Source organism: Morone saxatilis, unplaced genomic scaffold, assembly GCF_004916995.1.
Source record: "Morone saxatilis isolate NCDOM2014 unplaced genomic scaffold, NCSU_SB_2.0 Contig3, whole genome shotgun sequence".
NCBI lineage: Eukaryota > Metazoa > Chordata > Actinopteri > Moronidae > Morone > Morone saxatilis.
This window is the reverse complement of record NW_023339873.1, coordinates 15056580-15079696: the sequence shown is the minus strand read 5'-3', so window position 1 is coordinate 15079696 and position 23117 is coordinate 15056580. Positions and strand designations below refer to the sequence as shown.

Sequence of the window (23117 nt, the reverse complement as noted above, 5' to 3'; positions counted from 1 at the left end):
CGGTAGCGCGAAAGAGGTCTCGTGCTACGGGGAATTTCCCGTCCACGTGTCTGAATACGCGCTGGAGAAGGCGGGATAAAAACAAAGTCCGCGATTGGTTACATCGCGCGAATGTAAATCAGCCTTAAAGGGACAGGCGCCGCTAATGGCCGACAAGCACACAGTTGTTCGGCAGACTCACCCGCGCCTTTAAGGAAGGTTTATTTACTAACTTTCAGCACCACGCCCCGGGCGGGCGGAGTCTGTTTGGAGCTGACGTCGCGAAATTAAATCGGCTTCTTGCAGTTTTCCTCGCAGAATGGAAGTAGTCGTGCAGGCGATACGGACTAAACTCGCCTGATTTGCCAGGATATTGAAGTCGTCCCTTTTTTCTTTTTTTTCTGAGTATAAGACAGCCATTACAACGAAGCCCACCTGTGTGGTAAGTTCCTTAATAACACATTTAAATGTCGTTCACATACTTTACACCAGCTGGTTTATAAGTGACATCGGTGTCCTTAGGAAAGGAGCAACAAACAACGTGCCGCTGTTGTCGTTGAAACAGCTGCAACATATTTGTTTCGACATGTGTGGTGTTTATCGCCGCACTGAAGCGTCAAGGCAGTCCGAATAAAAGCGGTATTTAGTGTAACTCAGCCCGGTCATTCATACAGCAGAGGTTTGAATTATACCGGCTTTCCCGGTTTGTAGAGCTCAGTCGGTGAATGGACTTCATGGCTGTTATTTTTTGCGGCGGTGTGCCTGTCTGTACTGAAATGTAGTGACAGCCGGTATCGCCATAGATTACAACGAGTTTGCGCATGTAAACGTGTAATTACACATGTAAGACGTGTGTATTGTAGGCTCTTCTTTTCTAAATGTGTGTTTTGTTTTAACTTTATTTTACATCACTGTAAAAAAAAATATATATATATTTGTTAGGACAACAGACATTATTATTAGGCTGCGGATTATTAACTAGATTTTTGGATAAAAACGACCTCCATGTGTCATTTTAGGTCTTGATATGCATAATGGAAATGGTGCGATGTGAGGCTCTCGATGCCATTGGATTGAAACTGTGTCAGTAAGAGAGAACTGCCTCACCCTCACCCTCACCACCCCCATCCCTCCCTCCCTCCCTCCGTCCCTTGTGTCTTGTGTTGGGGTTATTCTGTTTGCAGCAGGGGGAGCCACTGTCTGACACAAACACTCAGCTCACTACCAGGCCAGTAGAGCAGTACAGAAAGCAACCCTTGGTATCTGGAAGTTGAGCCTATGTTTTTTCTTTTTTTTTTTTTCTGAGCCCTTCCATGTTCTTACTCTTTGTTTGTCAAAACAAAGCATTAAGTGGTTTTACACACGGGGTTTATTGTGAAGGCACACAGTATATTGTGAGGTCTGGGCATGCCAGAGGCAGGCCAGTCTGCTTATGTTGGGTGAAGAAATGAAAACTCCTTCTCAGGGAGCTGGCACGCTGACAGACCAGGGTAGAGAGAGCGGTTTAGGATTTTCCTCAAAGACTGTCATTACCCTTTTGCTGTGGACCCTAATTTGGAAGTGTGGTAGTAGTCTAACCCTGTATTACAACTGGATGGTGACTTGGGGGTGAGCTGGTGAGGCAACTTGAATTTCACCCATATTTTGATAACTCTTTGACACACTGTATGATTCAAGGCTGAGAGGAGTGCATCATTGACACTGGAGATATTCCCAAGTGATTCTTGCCACAGTGTATATTGATTTATAATCATGCTTTTCTTTTATTGTTCCTGTCATCAAGTTTACATACTGTGTAAATGTCACTAATACCTGCAATTGTTTTGCGGTAAAAGTACATGATATTACTTTATAAATTAGTAATCATGGAACAGTTGTTTATGAAGTCTGGCTCCTTTCCACAGAGCTGCTTAGCACAGACAACAGAGATTCTCATTTATGTAACTGTGGCTCAACCGAGTCTCCTAACCGCAGTGAATTGTGTGGTTTGATCACTGAGATGAACAGAGCCATTTGTCTAAATAAGCACTGAGCTCTTTGCCACAAATGAAGGCAGACCGGTTGCTCATTTTCTCTTCCCAACTTGTCCACTGTGGTTTTATTGATTTGAGGGCACTCTTTATGAAGCAGACAGGTTGTCTATAACTATAATGAATGCTTTGGAGGAATGAACATATAATGAAAGTGTCTGAGCTCATCTCATCAGGCCTAATGCAGACCTGTCCAAGGTCACCTTCATTAGTGAAGTAAAAACTTGGGATGATTCATACACTCACTGGAAGACAAATGTCCTATAATCAGCTGCAGCAGTGACCTTTATTTCTCTGTCCTGTTACTTTTAAGGCGCCTCATCTTATAGTGCCCCCGTATGGACGATGAGGAGGATGATGTGTTTGAGCCGGACCCCCACTGCTGGCGCACCGCATTCCGGGAGATAAAGTGTGAAGACCGGGGCACACAGACACCTGGCCCTGCCCTGGCACCGTACAACGGCATGCTGCCGTGTGGAGTCGCAGAGGAGCCCAGACCACTCTTCTACGGTGAGGCTGATGACATACCGTATTTCAAAAGAGAAAAAGGAAACATTGCCTTGTGCGTGATAACCAGTGTTATAAAACTCCAGCACGAAACTATAATGTGAGAAATGGGTAACAATGTTGCTGCACTGATCTCATCCCTGGCGCCTGATAGTCAAGATCACAGTGGCTTTTATGGTCTGTATGGAGTGTACCCAGCTGCTTTGCTATTCAAAAGGCGCCAGACTGGCATTGTGACTGAGAGGACGTGACAGAAGTGCTTACCTGCGTAAGCTGTAAAGGGAACTGATTATCAGTGAGAGCAAAGTTACATTGGCGCCTTATACAAGTAATCATCCCAAAGTAGCTCCGTGACAACTGACTCACCTCTAATCTGTCATGTGGGTTTGTTGTGGGTGAGTGACTTGAAACTCTCTAATGGCTCACAGTGTTCGATTGAATAGAAACACAACAACTGGGAAAGTTGTGGTTAAAGCCAAGCGTTCCGATTGGTTGAAGACGAGTTCAGCAGTGCTCGGCTGCTCTTTCTACTTGCATTATCAGCACAGACAGTAAAAAAAACCACCCTGTCAGGTGTCATTGCTGTACTTCCATTTTTATACTGAACACTTGTGGTGTTGACAAAATAATAAGTCTCGGCCTTGACACTCAACAGGCAACGCAGGTTTTCGATTGCACTTCCCGGCACACTTTGAGCTTGTTGGGGATCAGGAAGCGAGGCGACGAGAAAGCGAAGGGGAGCACAACGGGATGGAGCAGCTTCCCCGGCAGCGACCTGTGGCCCGCAGTGTGGAGGCCTGCATTGGCCAGAAACTCCAGCTGATAGGAGACCAGTTTCACCGGGAACACCTACAACTGGTGAGGAGGAAATATGCATCCTGCTGACTGTACAAACTCAGACACTTTGGCCTCTAGTTTGATGGCTGTAAACAAGTGCAACTGGCCAATAATACCCCGAGCAGTAATAGAATCTCCACTCAGTGCCTTTCATGAAGTGTTGTGTGCCAGCTTAACTGATATAGAAGTGTTATACATTGTTTGTATAACTTTGTAGATTGATACCTTTGACAGCCTCTGGACAAGCAGAACTCTTTCATGTAACTAGCCAGATAGCCTCTAGAATAGATAGGACACTCAAGCTGAGCTGGCAAATGTAAATTCGGTAAAGCCAGGAGGATGCACTATTAGACAAATCAGTTACTTCAATATTTTACTCATAACCATATGATAAAAACACCATAAACACATCTTGGTTCTATAATTAAAGAAATAGTGAAACCTTTCACACCTCATTATTTCTTGTGAGGTGAGAGGGTTGGTGCCCCCTGGGATTATGTGGAGCTGTATGCTAATGTCAACGGGTATTGTTTAGTGTGGGTCTCACTTATCAACTCAAACTTACTGTTACTTTTTGTCCAATCATCTCATTGTGGCTCATTATGTCAGAATCTCATATGGGTTGTACATGGACAACGCACAAACCTTTCATTTTTAGTAGCCCTACTTTTTATGTCCATATCCACTGGCCTTTGCAATATGCTGCAGATTAAGCATACCTCTACTGCCATCAAAGTAGACGTCGTTGTGTTTGTGTGTGTCTTAATTTATGCGTGAGTTAAAGTCAAGGCAGAAAAAAGTGCCCTCCACACATTAACAACACCATTCATCCACTCAGGCTTTATTCATATTTAGCTCCCACGTTGATTTATGGTGGGGAGAAAAGTTTGCTCTCTTTTATTGTGTTTGCTCCATATTTTTTTTGGAGAGCCTCTGCACATGCAGAACTTACGGAGTCCAGCATTTCACCCCCCGCCCTTTCTACCCTCAAGCCATAGACATTGCTGAACCAGGACTGCCCTTCCCCCAACACCACCAACCCCAGGCCCTCCCCCTACCTCCTCTTCCTGTTTATTTCTCTCTCTCTCTCTCTTTCTCTCTCTCTCTCTCTTTCTCCTGTTTCCTCAGTGTTCTGTGGAGGCAAGTGGCATGGAGGATGCCTGACCTCAAACAACACACTGTGGTCAGGGTGACACTGTCCCCCCTGCTTGTGTTGTACAACCGTGTTATTTCATTGGCTGCAACATCAAGAATATACATAAACCCTCAAGAGAGATTTTCTGCTGAGAGTAAGTCTCTTACAGTCTAGCAAACTTTTTTTTTTTTCACTCAAACACACACATACTGATAGGTCCAGGAAAAAGCAGAAGTGGCGGGAGTAGGTAAACATGTTGTAACACGAAGCTCAGCACATGAGCCCCGAGGGGGACAGCTGTGCTTCCAGGGAGGCTCCAGTCAGCCCCTTCCCTCGGCCACAGGAGACACCCAAATAAGAGGTCTACACAGCCATAGAGAAGGGGGGGGGGTGGGATCCATAATGATGGTACAAGCGAGTGAAGGAGGTTTGGAAATGAGTCTCAAATGATCAAGTAACAACCATCTTCAGTTGTCTTAAAACCTCCCTTTTGGGAAATGGGAGGAAATGATATAGTTATTTTGTTTAATTCATTCTGTGTGAAGTCTGAGACAGTTTCTGATTTTCTCATGCGCTTATCAAGTTATTTATACCCCTGCGGCTCAGCATGACTCATGTATTGTGACACTGGCAAATGCGAGGCAGACAACCAGACAGTCAGACAGTGAGGCAGGAGGGTTGCTGTGATGTGTGGGATCTACTGACGCACAACGAAGGCAGGCCTGGGTCAGGGGACGAGGAAGTGGCTTGTGCTCCTTTTTTTGCTGGTTGAGTAAACAACAGAGGACAGTCAGAGTGAGAACGTCCCTGTGAAGTCATATCCTGAAGCTCCAACTGACACAGACACACTTGACTGTGAATGATAGCGAGCGATAAAGAGAATAAGGCTTTTGCTTGCATCTGATGTTAACTTGCAAAGAGAGCAGTATGGCTGCTGTTGACACTTGTCATTCAACTTTCAAGTTTTTTTTTGCCCAAACACTGATGTGTGGCTTTGGCTGCTCGATGTCACTGAAGTCTCTGTAATTGCTATTTCTAGCTTTGGTTGTGTAATTAATTGCATTGTGTAAGCGTGTGTACAGGCTCATGCATGAATACACCCATACTTGTTTTTCTGCTTTTGGCTGTCTCTCACCTCTAACTATCACATGTTCTGACAGTCAGTGTGAAAACTCTCACTCCATAATAGTGGTACTGCTAGTCAGTTTTCATTCCTCTCCGCTCCTGTCAGTAGGTGATTGCAGTCATTCAGTGCAGACACTTGTCCCTGAGCCATCCAAGTGCCTTTGACTGTCACCTCCTTGATGGATTTGGGAGTAATGTGGCTGTGAGTGTTCTCCATGGGAGCCCGTGGCCCCTGGCGAAAAAGAGGGATTAGGTAGCAGAGGAGTGCTGGTGGATGCTGACAGATAAATTGCTCCTCAGTCAGAGAGGGCTGGAGGGGACGGCGAGGTCCCCAGAGGATGGCTGACATTAGCCGGCCCGCCATTTGAGACACGGCAATAATGACAGCCACAATGGCAGGAAGACTGCTCCGGCCCGCACAGGGCAAGGAGCAGAGTTAGGTTTCATCCCCATGTTTTTTTAAGAGAGACGACTCCTGGTGCTTTCGATAGGAGGTGTTGAAAGCAGGGTTGAATATCGCCTACGTGTGTGTGTGTGTGTGTGTGTATGGGTCTGCACGCACCCAGTGTTTGTGGCACTCTCCTTTCAGCACTTGTAGAGGGGGTGGAGTGGAGTTGAAATAAAAACACACAAAGGTGGTTTTGGATATTTACTTTTACTTTTATTGTTCTGTGATGATTGTTGTTCATGGTGATGTCCATTTGTGCTGCTCTCTATTATCTAAAACCACTGCTCTTTGTTTGTATTTGTCCTTGGCTCCTTGTCCCCTCCCTGATGTAACTAATCCAGTGGTTCTTGCTATTGAGGCCGGCCTGTTTGCTTAAGAGATAAGGCAAGCGCTTCTGAGCAGCTGGCTGGACCGACAGCCCGCATGGGACACTGATAAAGCACATCAGGCTGGTGTCAGAGTGACGACACTGAGCATCTGGCCAGACTCTGCCGCTCTATCGCTGGCTAAATTTAGAGCCCGTGCCTCATTTTGACAGTTGGTGGCGTGACTCATGACTAAGTTGCGACACGCCTGTGCATACCTTTTTTCCTCATTCTCTCTTTCTCCCTGTTTGTCTCCGAACTTGGTAGAGTGGAGGGCAAAAGGTCACTGTCACAGGGACATTCTGTTTCTGTTTATAAAGATGAATTGCTTCTCATGTAGCTTGAAGTTAATACTCAAGCTTTGTTGCGTAATAAATCCCTCAGTTCACTCAAATCACTCGCAGCTTTTACTATCTAACATTAAAACTCTAGTTGTAACCGACTGCAGTCTCTCATATAATTTAGATTTAAAAGACTTAAGACATGCCAGTGTTTATTAAGTCAAGCCACCTTGGCTGTCAGCTCCTGTGCTGCATGTAAATATTGCCTATGTTTATATGAAGCAAACATTATGCTCTTATTATGTTCTTATCAGAATAACCCCAGTTAAGATTGTTATAGAAAACAGAACTGGTTTTATAAAGATTCCCAGCAGTCTTTGATTAGATTTACTTTACCTCTTGATTTTTCTTTTAAACAAAAAGCGAGTGGTAAGTTACACACATGCTAGTTTGAACCTGGCAAAGCTAATGCAACACCCTGCAATGTTCACCACAAATTGATAAGAGTGTAGAAACCCAGAGGCTTATCACAATGGCACTTCTGTGGCTGGTAACTATGTCAATGTTTGGACACCACCTTAACAGTCATGTAAATATGGTATATCTAATCTCGGCCTTTAGATATTTTGGTTTTTGTAAACAGTAACAGAATGTAGTACACAGTGCGTTGTCATGAAAAAGTCTCTCTCAGTTTACAACTCTTACGGGCTGAAAATAGCCACGGCATTATCAGGCGTGGCGGAGTCTGCCTTTCGTCTGCAGATGAGCTGTTGGACTACTGTACCTCTCTTGTGTGCAGATACGTGTTTTCCAGAGGCTCCCTGCCTCTCATCAAGCGCTCCCTAATCCCATTTGGTGCAATTATCTTATCTCAGCTTCTCAATGGCAGAGATAGCATTATCCCCCTAATCGCACACAATCCAATTGGCTCGCAAACCTGAAGAGAGTCTCCTCCTGAGCCACTTGCTGCTAGTCTCTGCCAGAAAGATTAGGAAAAAATGTGGTTGTATGATGAATGTGTTTGTAGCTTGTAGAGTGTCTGTTGGGAAACCCGGATTGTGCAGGGATCCCGCACACAAAGGGAGGCCTCTCTTTAATAAGTGTTGCTGGGGACAGAAGCAGACTGTTGTGAAAATATCAGGATTGTTCCGGTGTCTGGTTTTGTCGTACCGTCTTCTCAGTTGACCCTCTTCACTGCGCTCACTGTCAATCAGCACACGTCACAGCCAACACAAACTTCACTAGTGACCGTTTCACTAGTTTCAGAAGAGTGCACTAACCTGCGTTTGTTTCGTCTTTATTTGTTGTTTCAGTATCATCGAAACCAAAGGAACCAGGGGCCGCTGTGGTGGCGCCTGGGTGCAGCTCTGCTCAGCCTTCTGTTTGACAGGGGGTTCGTTGCTGGAAGAGGTGGAGCGGGACGGAGGTGAGGGGGTCCTCCCCTCATACCCCTTTTCTTCATCTATCTGAGTAACTGGACTGCTAATGGCACTGTCAAATCTAACACGGGTCTGTTTTTGGGGTGGAAAAAGAAAGGAGACAAAAAGTCACCGCGGGACGGAGACAACCAACTTTTATACAAGGTCTTATGTTTTTTTCTTTCCAAGAAGATGCCATGATTCTCCGAGATTCATCCACAGGACAATGTTCATATTTTGGTATACGTGTGGTGTAGTAGTTTTGTACAGTACATTGTTCTTGTTAAATTTTTTGCACTTCAACATGTATCCATCTTTAATGACCTCCACACACCCTGGGAATGCCTTATTCAATGTATTCTGCCAGAATGAGTATTGGGCAATTTTGACAGGCAACATGAGATGGTTAGGAAATGAGAGGAAATATGGTTTGAGGTTTTCTTTTCTGAAGTTTCCCTAGTTGATTTACTAATTTCCAAAGAGGCAACTTCTCAGAACAAAGCAATTTGCACCTCACCTCAATGGATCATTTATCTTTTCTTATTTTTCTTAATTTTGAGTTTTTTTGTTTTCTCACTCTCTCTCATTTTCTTTGGTATGGTATTAAGGTTGAACATGATCCCTCAGTATCATTTGATCGAGTCTGCACACCTTGACTTGTAATCTGAATATCTTTTCATGCACCTGTGTTTTAAGGCAAGCCTTTCTTCAGTCATGTGCTACATGTCAAACAATTTGAACATTTTGATTTAGTTTGGCTCAGTAAAGTAATGGGGTGGAGTTAGCAGTACTGAACATCGGTGACTGGTTAACAAGTTCAACAAGCCTGGTGACTGCCAGCAAACCTGTGTACAACAGCATTTGATCAGATTGCAAGCAAGCACTGGTTTGTGCTAGCAGCAATAATAGGAATTGGGAGTTTAAAAAAAGAAGCTAACTGTAAGTAAGTCAGTTATCTGACAAAACCACAGAATATTAACAAGCAACCTAACAGCAAGAAATACATAATCAGCAGTGGAATATTAATCAGTAATCAGTATCAGTAAGAGCAACACACACACATATTATTGCACAATAGTCAATGGTTTTAAGTTACGCCGATTGATAACTTCAACTAACATTTTCTTAAATTGCTGGATGTTGTCTGACATGTAGCACACTAAAGAGGGGCTGGGAAAGAAACCTAAAAAGATGCATGAAAAGATGTGTAGATTTAAGTTCTGTTATGGTGAGTTTTGCATGCATTTTGGAGGTCAAGTACCTGTGCACTAAATTTTAACTTTAGAGTAAAGCACATAAACACCTAGGAAAACTATTTGGCTAAGTCTACCGTAATGATTTAAATTTCAGTTTTAGTGAGAACACCAGATACTCTTTCTTCAGTTTAAGTTCTCCCTGTGTTTTAGATGTGTTCGTTTCATGTGATTGTTTTCAGACCTCCATGCCCTTGAAGTGGAACTGTGGATCCACTGTTTTTGCACTAGACAAACACCCTACAAGAGCTCAGAGAGTTACCAAGTTAACCTCTGTCTTGTATGAAGGTTTTCAGTTCTAACTTGTTTTCTTGCCACAACATTTCGGATGTATTCACTCTTATGTCCAAGACAAATAATCAATGTTGAGACCCGACTGAACGCAGCCTGGAATCTGGATTGGATTTGGGTTCTGGAAATTTCACGTACCAGTGTTTCAGTAGACAGTTAGAGCAACATGCCTCCATTGAAAGGTTTCTGTCCTGGTTTGTTTTTCACAGCCCGTGTGTTTTGAACACCAAACGATACTGCATAATCAATCTGTGAAACAGATCTTCTCAGGCTTCCTTTATGGGGTTTTACATCATTTTATATTCTGATCTTGTGTTGTCTCTGGTGCTCAGATCCAGATTTGGGACATTTGTAGTACATATAAGCACCACTGACTCAGCAGACAAATGACAAAAAGACAAAAGTGAAAATGACTGTAATTATTGTTGAAATATGAATATGTTTAAAGACACTGTTGACGATGCTGTTTGTTATGTTTTCCATCGCTGAACCCAGGCCAACTTTTGGACCCAAGGAGCAGTACATATCAGGGGTCTGTAATTACTTGCTCCTTACAATGTGTCAAGTTTATCACTGCATAATTAGGGTTTCCTCTCATTTTCTTCAAGATGTCTCAGGGACGGACTGTGTGGGCTACTGGTAACCTTGAGAATCTGTTACATGGTTAGAAGAAGAGCAGTGTTTTATGACAAAACCTATTTGTCAAGTCTCTTATTGTCATTTCAGTAAAAAAAAAAAATCCCCTTTCTCAGCACACACATAAAGGTACAGTTGACGGAGGAAACTGAGGCTCACTTGCTGACTGTGGTGGTGATGGGGGCTACTGAGCATGTAGTAGTAGGCGTGTGAGGTGCACTGAATGTGGTTGTGGTTTCCTGCAGATCCTGAACGCTGAGCCAGTCCCTGTAGCACCCCGTCTCACCATCGACTCCTGGTGTCCTCTTTGTGCTGCTCCTTTATTACATGGGTATTGTTCATCGGTTCATTTTTCTTTGTAATTTATTTTTTACCGACTTATTTATTTTTGTATTTGCCCATTTCTACTGTATACACTTGTGTGTGCAATTACTTCTTATTTTCCTGTTTTTGTTTTAGTCTTGGACTTCAGTTGTTTGACTCTGTGCAGAGCAGGTTGGTTTGCTTCATGTGATTCTCAACCCAGATTCTAATTCTTGTCTATCTCCCGCAGGCTGTAAGAAATTAGACCCTTTATGAAGAACAACAGCTATGGTCAGTTTGAATAAATGCATACATGCTAAGTTGAACATCAATGTTGGTTCCACGTGGTCATCTGTCAGAGCTTCACAACTTTGATGGGGACAATTTTGTGCAGGGGAAGTAGTGTATTCATCCATATATCCAAAATATTACTATTAGACGACATTATAACTGACATAAATTCACAATGACCACAGCTGCAGCTCTTCATGAAACAGAAAAACTACAAACCTCAACTTTGAAGCCTACATGTGTTTGATCCTCAAAAAAATAGATTCTGGGTAGAGTATTTCACTTAAAAGCTTGTGATTTTTCAGGAATGGGCCCAACCAATTCAGACCTTTTTCATTATCTTTCACCAGTCATCATGGGTAGATTCACAATACATGGTTTAGAAAAGCAGCAGCTTCGAAGCAGTTTAACCTTTCAACAGGATATGACCTTTGCTTTTTAATTAATGAGTCATCACCCATCCCACCCATTTCTAACGATACATATGGTATTAGAAATGCTTCAAAACACACAGAAAATACTCTTCTCGAGTCACAGGGCGTTAGTTTATGCATTCAATTCTTTAATCTTGATCATTTTGTTGTAATCAATATGCACTGGAAAGTACTTTGTTTCTGTAGATCCCATGGGTCCCTTAACTGTTGTGTGTTAATGTATAGTATATACTCTGGATTGTTCTCTTGGGCTAATCTTGCCATGTGTCAGACGTATATATCTGTGCATTGACCAAGTAGGCTCGGATTAATGGCCTGTTTGATTTATTGGAAAGGGAAACAAGCCACCGTGGTGCCCTGTATAATTTTTGTTAGAATGAGGTTCCCAAGCTGCACTCATTACATTATATGTGAGTGTGGAGAATCCCTAGAGTGGGACATGTATTTTATGGAAACCGTCAGTGTCTTGAATTTTGTAGTCCACTTTATATAAATTTGAAGTTTTTCAAGGAAGGTTTTGATTTTTTTTTTAACGATAACATTTCTTCTTCATGGTTTTTCTTAACTTTTTAAAATGTATTTTCTTAAGAGAAGGGGTCTGCTTTTATAAGGACAGTTCATGCTTGTAAAATAATCTTTAATGCGAGTAGGATCCTTTTGAAGTCCATGAGATCAAGGGCATTTTTTTTATATAAAAATGAACTTGCAACATTCCTTGCACATCTCATCGTGGTGTATAAACAAAACCAAGCAAACCAAAATAATTCATTGTTGTGTTTAATTTGGCTAATGAGCTGATAGCAATGAAATATTTGCCCTTCTTTACAGAACAGATATAGTGTACATGTATTTGTAAAACCCTGGAATATGCCTTTAACTGCTCAGTTTCAACAAAGTCTTGATTATCACACACTCTCTGTTATACCAAGAAATGAGACCCAGCGAAAATGTAGCATTTTTGTAAACATTGACTGTGTGTTTTCGAGACTCTACTGTGCACTCATTTTTGTGTTTATATATATTTTTTGGTCGTTGATATAATATGGAAGTAAAGACAATTTGTTATGTAGTGCAATATGCTGTACATATGGAGCTTTGCTCTACAAATCTTTTTTCTGGATTTCTTGTTGTTTATTGGTACTTTTTTTCAATAAAATTTTATTGAAGGTGTCAAGCTGAGTCAAGTTTATGTTTGGATGACAATATTACATTACAGCATCTCAGTTGGCAATGTGTGAGAAACCGGAGAAAACGTGTGAGAGAAATACCACTGCAGTGATGGCTATGGAACAATAGGTGAGGAATTAAACTTACAGAAATAAAATCCTAGTTATAGGTTTATAACGAGTCAAATGTTTTACACCTGGAACTGACAAAAAAAAAGCTACAGAAGAAGAATGAGTTTCCCTCCTTTGCTCTGTTAACACTCATTTGAGCCTGAGCTTTTATTTTAAGGAGTTCTATTGTGAAAGTAAGCCACTGATGGATTAGCCAAGTGTCTGAGGATAGCCAGGCATTCGCAGCCGGCCAGCCGTTTGGCAGAGACTGTGACCATCACATCCCTCCCGCTGTTAGGTCATTCATTTATTGGGCGCAACGGGGCTTCCAACCCTCTCTAATAACTGTTGTCTGCACTCTACACACACACATACAAGCAAGTGGTGCAAGACAACTGGATAAGTAAAGAAGAGTTACCTCACACTGCATTACTGTTACTTTCTAAAAGCTTACAGCCAATGCTGCTGAGCCTGCAGATTAGTTACACTGCAGCATGGATGCCCTCGAGACACGGTAGTGATTGATCCCTCATGACACATATAAACATGAAAGTTTAGTGTGTTGCTGGTCTGTGTTAAGTGCAAACGTGCAGTCCACTCAGTATTTAAAACAGTGTATTTATGTCTATGGAAGATGTTTTTTTAATCTCTATCCAATACAAATGTTTATGTACTTTTCTATCAACCCTCACAATCACGCCCTTGTTGTTATTCGACGGACCAGACAACTTACAGTCACAGTCACATCCCTCAGGGCTGGCGCGTGGCACTTCTATTGTTGTGCATGCCAGGTACGGTTTCATTTGCTCCACAACACCTGACTCACCTGTTTGGCCAGTTGAAGCAAAAAAAGTCCCTTGTCTGCGGCCCCTCCGTCACAAACGCATGCATACAATGATGTGTGTCAGAGGATGTGGTTGAAACAGAACAACAGCTTCAACCCAAGTCACGGTTGGTTTAGCGTGCACAACTGTTCAGTGCCCCCCTCCGTATCCTTTCTTAGGTGTTTTAAGTGTTCAAGGAATTTCAAGCCTTAATAGGAGCTAATTAACAGTGCTAGATATACCACTGTCATAATATATTAAGATCATGTGACTCGAGGACCTAGCGTCATCTCTGCAGAGGGGGTTGCTTGCATTTTTAAGAAATTATCCTAAATTTGAGCCTTAAGGCAGGAGTGTGCCAAGGATGTCCCCTGCCTCCTTTGCTGTTTACCTCGGCTTCATGGCTCCTATAAGCCTCTCCTCTAGGCTCAGCACTTTAATGGGGAGAGCATTGGCTTTCCCTGGCCCAAACAATGGCTCCTCTGTTCCCCTGGCCTGGCCGCCAGCTGAAAGAGACACCCATTAGAGAAGCGTCTATCTCTGGGGTCAGGCCCAAGGGTCACGCAACAAGTACGGCTCTTGTTTATGTCTGCAAAGCCAATCAAAACACTGCAGCCTACGCTGTTAACTCCTACTTGCTAGGCTCTGTGGCAGACTGAAGAGGAGTTTCTGCTTGAGCTAAAGTCGCAGAGTGCAACAAATTCAACCGCAGCTTCAATTTGTCCCTCCTGCTAAAGTGCTAAAGTGGTGCGTCATGTCACCAAGTAGATAAAGTAGCTGCGTGAGAGAGAATAACAGCAAGTTAGCGTTGACAGGCACCTCAGCACCTGCTCCACACCACCAGCCGCAGATTCTCCCCCCAAGCCTTGAGACCTCTTCAAGTGGCTCCTCACTACAGCACACACGGGCAATTACTAAATTATCACCTGTGAGCTCGCCCTTTTCATTGAGCTATAATTTAATGTGGGCATGGTTTGAGGAAAGGAGCTGGAGTTAATTTTAATGAGTCGGAAATTACATTAATGAGTTTATGACTCTTAATTTGCGTAAGTAGCACTAAATGAATTGGGTTTAGCTTCTGTTACATCAGTGAGGAAGCTTGTTTATCACATTTAAAGGTGCAGCTCTAACTGGAAGTGATGTACATATCAGGGGTTCCTGTCCAAAATAAGAGATACAAGAAGTTTGACAGAATTTATGGATTGCCATTACATTTTGTGCTTTGAAATTTGGTAGAGACATACATGCCCCTCTCAGGATCAGTTGTAATATATTTTGTGATCCTCTGATCTAATGGCTTCACAAGGTCAAGTTTTAATTTAACGGATACTTACAACCATAATATTGCAAAGGTAATAACATTCCCATCAACCTCAGCTGTGTGCTATTTGTTCAGTGCTAATTAGCAAATGTTAGCATGCCTGAACTACATCCTGAACTAAGACAGAAGAACATAGTAAACATTAACCCCTGCTAATTATTATTATAACACTGGCATTAGCATTTAGCTGTCTCCAAGTACAGCCAGGGCATGGGCATGGTTGACACTAGTCTTAGACTTAGACTTCTCTTTATTGATCCTTTTGGGATGACTCCCGCAAGGAAATTGAATTTCCAGCAGCTTACAAAAAACAGTGTAGAAAAATAAAGAGGTATAAAAAGTATAGTATAGTAGTATAGTATAGTCTTGTTGCGTTTGATGGTGGTTTTGTTTCATTTCTTTTTGTTTATGTTCTTTTCACGTGTTTGAGCTGCATCTGATGTCTGTCACATAGTTAAGCAACGAAGATAATATCTGACATGTCTGAGCCACCATCACCACAGCCACTCCCGCCACCCATACTTCCCCAACAGCCCTCACCCCAAACACACTACCTAACCCTTCTCTTTCATTGCTGACAGCACCAAAACGCTGCAAGTACTAAACTTTACTTTGAATAAAATGGCAATAGTTTTAGGCTATAGTTTTTTTTCTTTGTTGAAAGTTACTTTGCAGATACCAATGTCTACATAAACACTTCATGTCAAATGAAAAACTGCATTTCTGGTGGCCTCACTGACTTTACTGTGCATTTGGGAAATGTTATAAATCTGCAAATACATGAGGAGAAAACATCTGACACCAAACTTAACTCCTACTTGTCTCAGTCAAGGCTGGGGAACGTCACAGCCTCAGCCATAGAAATGTTTGAACACTTTCCATTCTTCTTACTCCCCTCTTTGCACACATCTGGTGCTCAGGCGGGCAGTTGTCATGGGAATAAGCAGCTAAGCCAACAGTGTTGCATGTCGCTGTGCAGGGGGAGAAGGGCTGATCGGGGTTCAGCTGGGCATGCCGTGGGCGCAGCAACTCAGCAACCAACCCCCACCCGCCTTCTCTCTGCTGTGACTGAACACAGCTGACCTCCCCTGGCAAAGACCTGATCCCTAACCCCCCCTCCTCCACCCTCCTCTGCTCTCCTCGACCACCCTAACACAGCTGAGAGGAGAGCGTGCAGAAATTGATCTGTAACTTGGTAGCTGATAATTAAATAAAAAGTTCTCTTTTTTGCTATTGCAACTGGGTCACTCGCTCACTTTTAAAACTCCCTGCTTATGCTCCGTTTCTAACTTCTCCTTTAATCTGCTGTGCTCGACCGGCTCTTTTCTTTACTTTCCCTGTTAAAGGAGAGGTTGGGCAATCACTACACAGCACTGTGAGTTCCTTTTGTTTACCAAGAGCAACCCAGCAGAGCGCAGTGCTTTGTTGAGCAGCAGTCACTCGCGGCCTCACAGCTGTGTCACACACACACACACACACACACACACACATACACACACATACACACACATGCGTGCACAGAACTGAAATCTCTGACTCACAAACACTAGAGCTAGCAGTATCCTGTGGTCAAGGGGAGGGATTTAAATCCTCCAAGCACAGCACATGAACCTGCTGAACTTGTCCTCTCTGTCTCCTGCTGGTTATTGTTCTCCCCTCTACATTTTCTAACTTTATCACTTTTTCAAAATCTTCATAGTTTGTCCACCAGCATTTGGACCCAATTAAAAGATACACCCTATAAGCCTGCACGCAGCAGGCAGCTGTCTCTCCCCACGTGTGAAAATCCATGCACTTGGCATGTAGCTGAGAAAGACACAAGCCCAGCCTAATTATGATGGGGGGTGTCACTCAATAGACAGTACATAAACAAGTGGGGTCATTGTTGGGAACTAATTGGCAGGAAAAAGGTTCCTGTAGCTAGATAAAAATAAGCAGTCACTGTGGTTTCCTGAGGACACACGAGGAGCCCTCTGCGCTGGCACTGCCTGTGGTGTTCAGTAATGAGAGAAGAGCTCGCCTGATGCCCAGTTTCCAGACGCACTGTCTTTGCAAGCAGGCACGCATAAAGGGCTGGATAAAGCCTCCGAGCTACAGAACCGGCCCAGTTCAGTGTTTTTTTTTTTTACCCAGCAGGTTGGCAGGGCGCCAGAGATGTTAGGCAGGCAGCCTGTCTTGTTAGCACACCTCACCTTGATAACAGTAGTGTAGGGAGAGGGATGAGGCTGAGGAAGAAAAACAACCAGCGCACCAGGGGTGGGGCTCTGGGACAATTGTGTGTGTGTGTGTGTGCGAAGGTTTCAGTGCGTGTGTCGGCTCACGCAATGGACCTCCAAACAGTAACAACTGCAAAAACATTGGGTAGAGTGTTAAACTCAGGGCAGTTTTTCCGAGCTCATGTTTCACAACAGAGCACCAGGGCGCTCCCTCCCTCTCTTTCTCCTTTTCTTTCTCTCTCTGGTTTCCCATCCCCCACTTCCCTGGTTCTCCTTCACTTCTTTTTTTTCTCCCTTATTGTCCCTGTTTTTCTGCACTCCTTCACTATCTGTATTTCTATCACATACACAAACACACTAAACTTCTCAACCCCCCCTCCCTCCTTACATACATGCTCTTCTTGCCCTCCTCCCCCTCCCTCTCTTGCTGGCTGTTGTTGCTGACTGACAGTGCTGATTTACTCCAGTTTTTGGCAGGCTGCCAGCTCATCTCAAACAATTGTATGAGCTACAGGGCCGGCTGGTGGAGCCAAGTTTGGATGGCAATAAACAAAGTCATAGATTGGCTCCTCTCCTCTCCTCCCAGTCCAACCCCAATCTTTGCGATCACTACAAAACTTTAAGAGCATTATTCTTTAGATTTTATGGTTACCAAATGGTTTGAGTCCCTGGGAGACCCCTTACAGTGATTAAATATAGCTTCACATTATTCATCCCAATAGCCAATAGCTGTGAGCTAGTCTGGCATAACCAGACCTATCAACCCGGTTAGAGTAAGGGCAACTTGTTTCAGCGTGTAGGTTGTCACATAGTTATGGTGCCTTCACAAAACAGTAACACGGGTAGCGAAAGGAGAGGAGAATACCAACTGAAAGCTAACAGTAGCTTATACCAACAGCCCACTTCCTGTTAGTCAGACTAGGGATAAGCGTACGGTAGACTTCCTTAAATGTTGCTATTATATTACCATCTCAATCTATTTATATTTCTTTCTCTCTATTTTCCTCAGTCCTTAATTGTCCCTCAGAGAGGACAGTCCAGACGTTGACCAACTAGTTCACCTCGTCTCTTCACACACTGCCGTCCCAGCAGCAGCCACCTCCAGCCAACTCTCCGTATCCCTGCACGCCGATTGGCTAATGCGTTGCCCACAGGACTGCGAGTAAACTCTTGAACCCACACTTCTTCTAAGAGGAAACCACCTGGGTTCCGAGAAGTAAACACTCTAATCGTCACGTTTTTGTCTTCTCACCATTAACCTGTGGTCACCTCAACCCTACCATGGGAGGACAGAAAAAACCATGTTCAAGACAAACAAAACAACAGACACACAGAATCTCACTAATAACTTTGGGGAAATGGGACAGTGGATATTTTGTGCAGGGATTATTATAATATCTGTAATGTAGCTGTAATTATATTCCTGTTTTCAAAAGCAGCTAACTTTTTGTATCTGGTGTTTTGGCACAATTAAAAACCAGTGATTCTGACAGGCAGTCCCAGCAGAACTGCATCAGGGGAGCACAGCAAAGCAAAAACAAGACAAGCCATTCCAATGAACAGATTTTCTCATAAATAATTCTCTTCCAAGACAGATGAATGAATTTCAAATGCAGACAGAGATGAGGGTGGGCTGAAAAACAAAGCACAAAATAAAGGCATAATGTGCAGTCGTGTGCAACATTTGTCTTTGACAAGTCCAGCCCAACAGTTAAACTGATTAAAACTCCAGCAGTGGTGATAAAAATAGCTCACCACTTCTATTCTAATGCTGTTTGTTGTACAATAGTTCAACTACAAATGCTATTATGGCCTCAGGGGTTGACCTTAATTCCTTGGTATTTCACTTTGTGCTTCATGTAGAGCTGTGAACCGCTGTTTGCTAACTATATGCGATGTGTTTGAGTTGAACCTGTGACGTTTATGTCTATTCTGATTATAGATGACTGTGCTTTCTAGCAGTGACCTTCTGGTTAAAAAAAAAGCTGTTTTTGGTCTTAATCTACTTCCTGAACCAGACACCTGAGAACTAAAACTTTTTAACAAGTGCAGTATCATCCACAGAAGTTGATGTGAAACTTCTTACAACGAGCATGTGAAAGTGTCACCATGGTGTTCTTTTGTGGCACGCACACCAGAACAAGCGGCTCTGCAGACTTGTGAGGGGTGTGAGGGTTTTATGTGACTGTGTGCTGTGTTGTGGTGTGGTGAGGTGTGGTGAGGATGGGCCCTGCCTACCGAACGGCTGTGACGCCGGATAGAGACGGCGGTGAGCCTTGTGGTCGCAGCAGACGGAGTGCAGCCGCTGAAATTCACCACACCCGGCAAGAGCATGCAGGGGCCCTCAACTGGAGTCTGACCACTCCGAAAGCCACCAGCATACTATGTTATTACATCTTATTGAGCATTATAACATGGCTGATCATTTGGGTTTGACATGCATGGAGCTGCCAGCTTGTCACAATTGCAGTGTAGAGATGTCTGCAAACCGCAACTCCCCTCCTATCTCGTTGGAAAATGTTTATATAATTCCAGGTTGTTTTGCAGATGAAAATGCCTCATGATACTGTTTTCACGGTTTCCTCGCAAAAACATCGAGCAAGCGTGAGCTGGCTCATAGTAGATAACACTGATGTAAATAACTCCAGCTTCAGCGATAACAAGAGGCCTAACACCATTGTTTTGGCACACCCTGACCTATGACAGTTGTCTGCATTTGACAAGATCACGGCCTGTCTGATAAATGCACAGACTTTGGCTCGTACTTGAAAACAGAGAGAGTTCTCTATCATCTCCCCTCGTCGTTATCTTACCTCCAGCATGTCCCCTAATGGGTTTACACTGAAAATCAAGCAGATTAACCGCATTAGGTTTAATAAATCCAGTCATGAGCGTGATAAAGTTGGGGCTGGGGATTCTAAGCTGTAGCCAGTCCCTCCCTGCTGGGCTCTAACATGGGAGCAACGCTCTAATCTGGATACCAGCGGAGAGATGTCACGCAGGGAAAAATTACATCATGACATCTCTCACTGGTAAAAGGTGAAAAACGGATGCAATTATGGTGAATATTTAAAAGCATCAAAGACTTTGTATTGAAATGCAAAGATGGCGCAATGGAAAGTCAGAGGTCTACAAGGAACTGGTCCGGGGGGAAAAATAAGCAATGACTTAATAGAACAGTATCAATGCAAAATCTCTTACTTTTACCAACTAATTTGATAAGTATCTAGCTGTGGCAGACTATGACAATGTGGAGCCACAGTCGGTCTCGTTTAGGCTGGTTGCCTAATTCAATACAGTGACACACTGTCACACTGTATCATTTAGCGGGCCGGTCTCAGACGACTCATTCAAACACGTTGCTCCTTCCAAAACAGATTTCTTGTAAAGGCCGTTCCACCTCAGTAAATAGAGGGCACCCAGGGATGAATAGTGACTGCTCTCATGGGCCCCCAGACAATGCTGAATCCTACAATGCCTTTAGCTGGCACACAGATTTCAGTAATTAGACTGTGACTGTTGCTGGCAGGGGGCCAGGGTCAGAGCCAGAGGAAGGGGGTAAAGGCACTGTTCCCTTGCACACACGCACACACACATATACACACACACACACATGCACTGAATGCCCAAAGCTTTCCCCTCCTGCTGTCATGCCATGTTTGCCCCTATAAGCTACAATCCTTCTACCCCCCTTCCCTCTATTCTCTTGTGTCGTGTTTTTATGGGTCTGAGTCAGGGTCCTGGGGTTTGTTGGGTTTCTTTTACCGCTGGGTAGTTTGGGCTTTTTAGGGGGGAGGGGTAATTACAATGGTGGGGAAAACAAACAGAGGATGGAGCAAAATGGGACTTGGCCTGTGGTCACATGGGAGCTATTTATTCATTATTGGTCCAATGGGAACCTTTGTTTTCTTTGCTTTAGGATGTTTAGATGGGGAGGTGCAGACAACAAATATATTGTGGATCGGTAAATGTGCTGATTCATTAGTGGGCAGTGAAAAAAATGGAGTGCTCTGATGAAGCTAATATGAAGTATTACCACACAGTTTTGGGCTTGTTATCTCAATTTCTAAAAACAGATCAGTGTGCAGCAGAGGTGGAGTTAAACTGGCGTTTGTGAAGTTTGGTGCACAGCTGCTGGCTTAACTTTGCCTCTCCCCTTCTTTTTGCTCTCTCTCTTTCTCTCAGACTACCTCCATGAACTCAAACTGAACCGCCCCGTACTGCAGAGGTTTTATGATCTACGTATCATGGTCAGTCACCCCAAACCAGTGCTGGTTGGCAGAGTGGCGTCAAGTGGTTAGCAACACAAGACAAACTATCCAGATACGATCTTGAACTCTTGAACTTATCGCAAATATACAGCGAAAGAGCGGGCAATCAGTCTCACTCCGTCTCTTTAAATCTGTCTCTGTGTCTCTCTTTCTCTCTATCTCTCTTCTTGTCTTTCAAGCTCATGGCAATTAAACCTGGCAATGAATTTCCTCGTACAGCCAGACACAAAAATCCCCAAAGGAACCTGCATGTCTATGTTGTTACAGTGATGTTTCGTTGCCAACAATCGCCTCTCATGATGGTTGTTTTTATGAGTTTGAGCGGCGAGAGTCTGGACATCGTCTTACCCACTCCAGCCCTTAGCTCCCAGTTTTCCCCAGGGGGAGGGCAGGGAGGTGGGGGAAGGGAAGTTGGCAATCCCCTGCTCTCACGCACCCTCTAGATTAGAACATTAGAAATCACAAGTAGGGAACAAGACAGAAATACCCTCACTGCCTAAAGCCCCTCCTCCACCCTCTGTGACCCAGGGGTCATCTGCTTGGTAGTGACCTCTGCTGAAACCCACAACTCCACTCACAGGGATCAGATTGTCGTGTCAGTGGAGTTGTTTACATATGGAGGCGATGAGTGCAGTTTGTGCAGAAGAATACGAACAAGGCAAACGCAGCTATTAATCTTCAGGAAACTGAGTGAAGAGGGAACACTAAAAGCATTGAGCAAGTTAATTTTCACATTGAACAATAATTCATCTTTTGACAAACATCTTTAACACTATGACCTCATACAACAAAGAGATGTGAATGTCAGATTTTGTTATGTAATTTTCACAAGAGTTCTATATGACAATGTATTTAAACTTCAGATTTTAGTTGTTTTCCAGCAGTTTGTTGTTCAGTCTCTGTGTAAACAAGTAACCATGTAATAATTGCAAATAAAGTGTATTTAATGTGCTAGAGAGACTTGTAAAATGTTATCACATTATCTCTTTCAATCTCTCTTCCTTATTTCTCTTGCAGCAGATCGTTTAACTTGCTTATTTGCCTTGGCAGCACAAGGCAAGTTGATGTTTGCGGCACAGGCCCTCATGTGGCAGTGTTTACCAATGGCTGTATTAATTCAGTGTCATGCTGCACTATTTGAATAATGAAAGCTGCAGCAGCTGGGCCTCTGAGAGCAAGAAACAAGAGACCTTGTCTCCCTTTTTCTCTGACTCTCTCTTTCTGTTTTGTGCTCTCAACAACTTCTCTCACGTGGTTCTCACACTCCGAAACCTCACGCTTTCAATCACGCCCATGAGGTTTGAGTACGTTACAATGGCTCACACCAATTCCCTAGAGTCTACAGAGCCAAGTCATGCTCATGTTGCTGCTTAGGACAAGGAGGTTTGTGTTTGAATTAATGTGATAATCAGCACAGAGAATGCACATTACCATTATTTTTATGTTGTACAGTATGCACGCTGTGACCTTGTCAATGTTTACAATCAAGGCTATGTACACTGTATATGGGCATTAAAATGCATAATTTGTTATAATGTACCTAAACCTTTGATGTATGGTTAATAAAAAACACTGATTTGTTTACATGTGACACATGGATTGATTTATCCACAGTAGTAAGTCTGTTTATTGGTAGTGCATGACTGTTTGGCAAAGTGTTGATGCCTGAGGGCTGAACTTCTAAGAATTATCAATAAGGGGTTAATGACTTGACCTTTGGGGTTTCTCTGGGTAAATCGTGCTTGGAAATCCCCCTCAAAGAGTGGCACTTCATCTGTGCAGCTTAGATTCGTCCCCTTTCCCTCATTAACTTTCAGTCAACCTCCAGCTAACAGCTATCCGACAACCCCAGGTCAGCCTGTTTATCAGCTGTAG

General features: G+C 43.4%; 1 protein-coding gene across 1 annotated transcript; it reads left to right on the top strand.

Moving 5' to 3' along the window:
• The first annotated feature begins 284 nt into the window (after positions 1 to 284).
• Positions 285 to 12507, top strand: LOC118337019 (bcl-2-modifying factor-like). Its single transcript, XM_035673826.1, has 4 exons — positions 285 to 421; positions 2323 to 2519; positions 3172 to 3374; positions 8021 to 12507. The coding sequence occupies exons 2-4, from the start codon at positions 2348 to 2350 to the stop codon at positions 8135 to 8137; spliced, it is 492 nt and encodes a 163-aa protein (XP_035529719.1). The 5' UTR covers positions 285 to 421; positions 2323 to 2347; the 3' UTR covers positions 8138 to 12507.
• The last annotated feature ends 10610 nt before the right edge of the window (positions 12508 to 23117 follow it).

Excerpts from the sequence above, each read along its gene's own strand:
- LOC118337019 (XM_035673826.1), top strand. The coding sequence starts at position 2,348 with ATGGACGATGAGGAGGATGATGTGTTTGAGCCGGACCCCCACTGCTGG. Across the intron at positions 2,520-3,171 it reads GCCCAGACCACTCTTCTACG|GCAACGCAGGTTTTCGATTG; the intron begins GTGAGGCTGATG and ends GACACTCAACAG. Across the intron at positions 3,375-8,020 it reads ACCGGGAACACCTACAACTG|TATCATCGAAACCAAAGGAA; the intron begins GTGAGGAGGAAA and ends TTGTTGTTTCAG.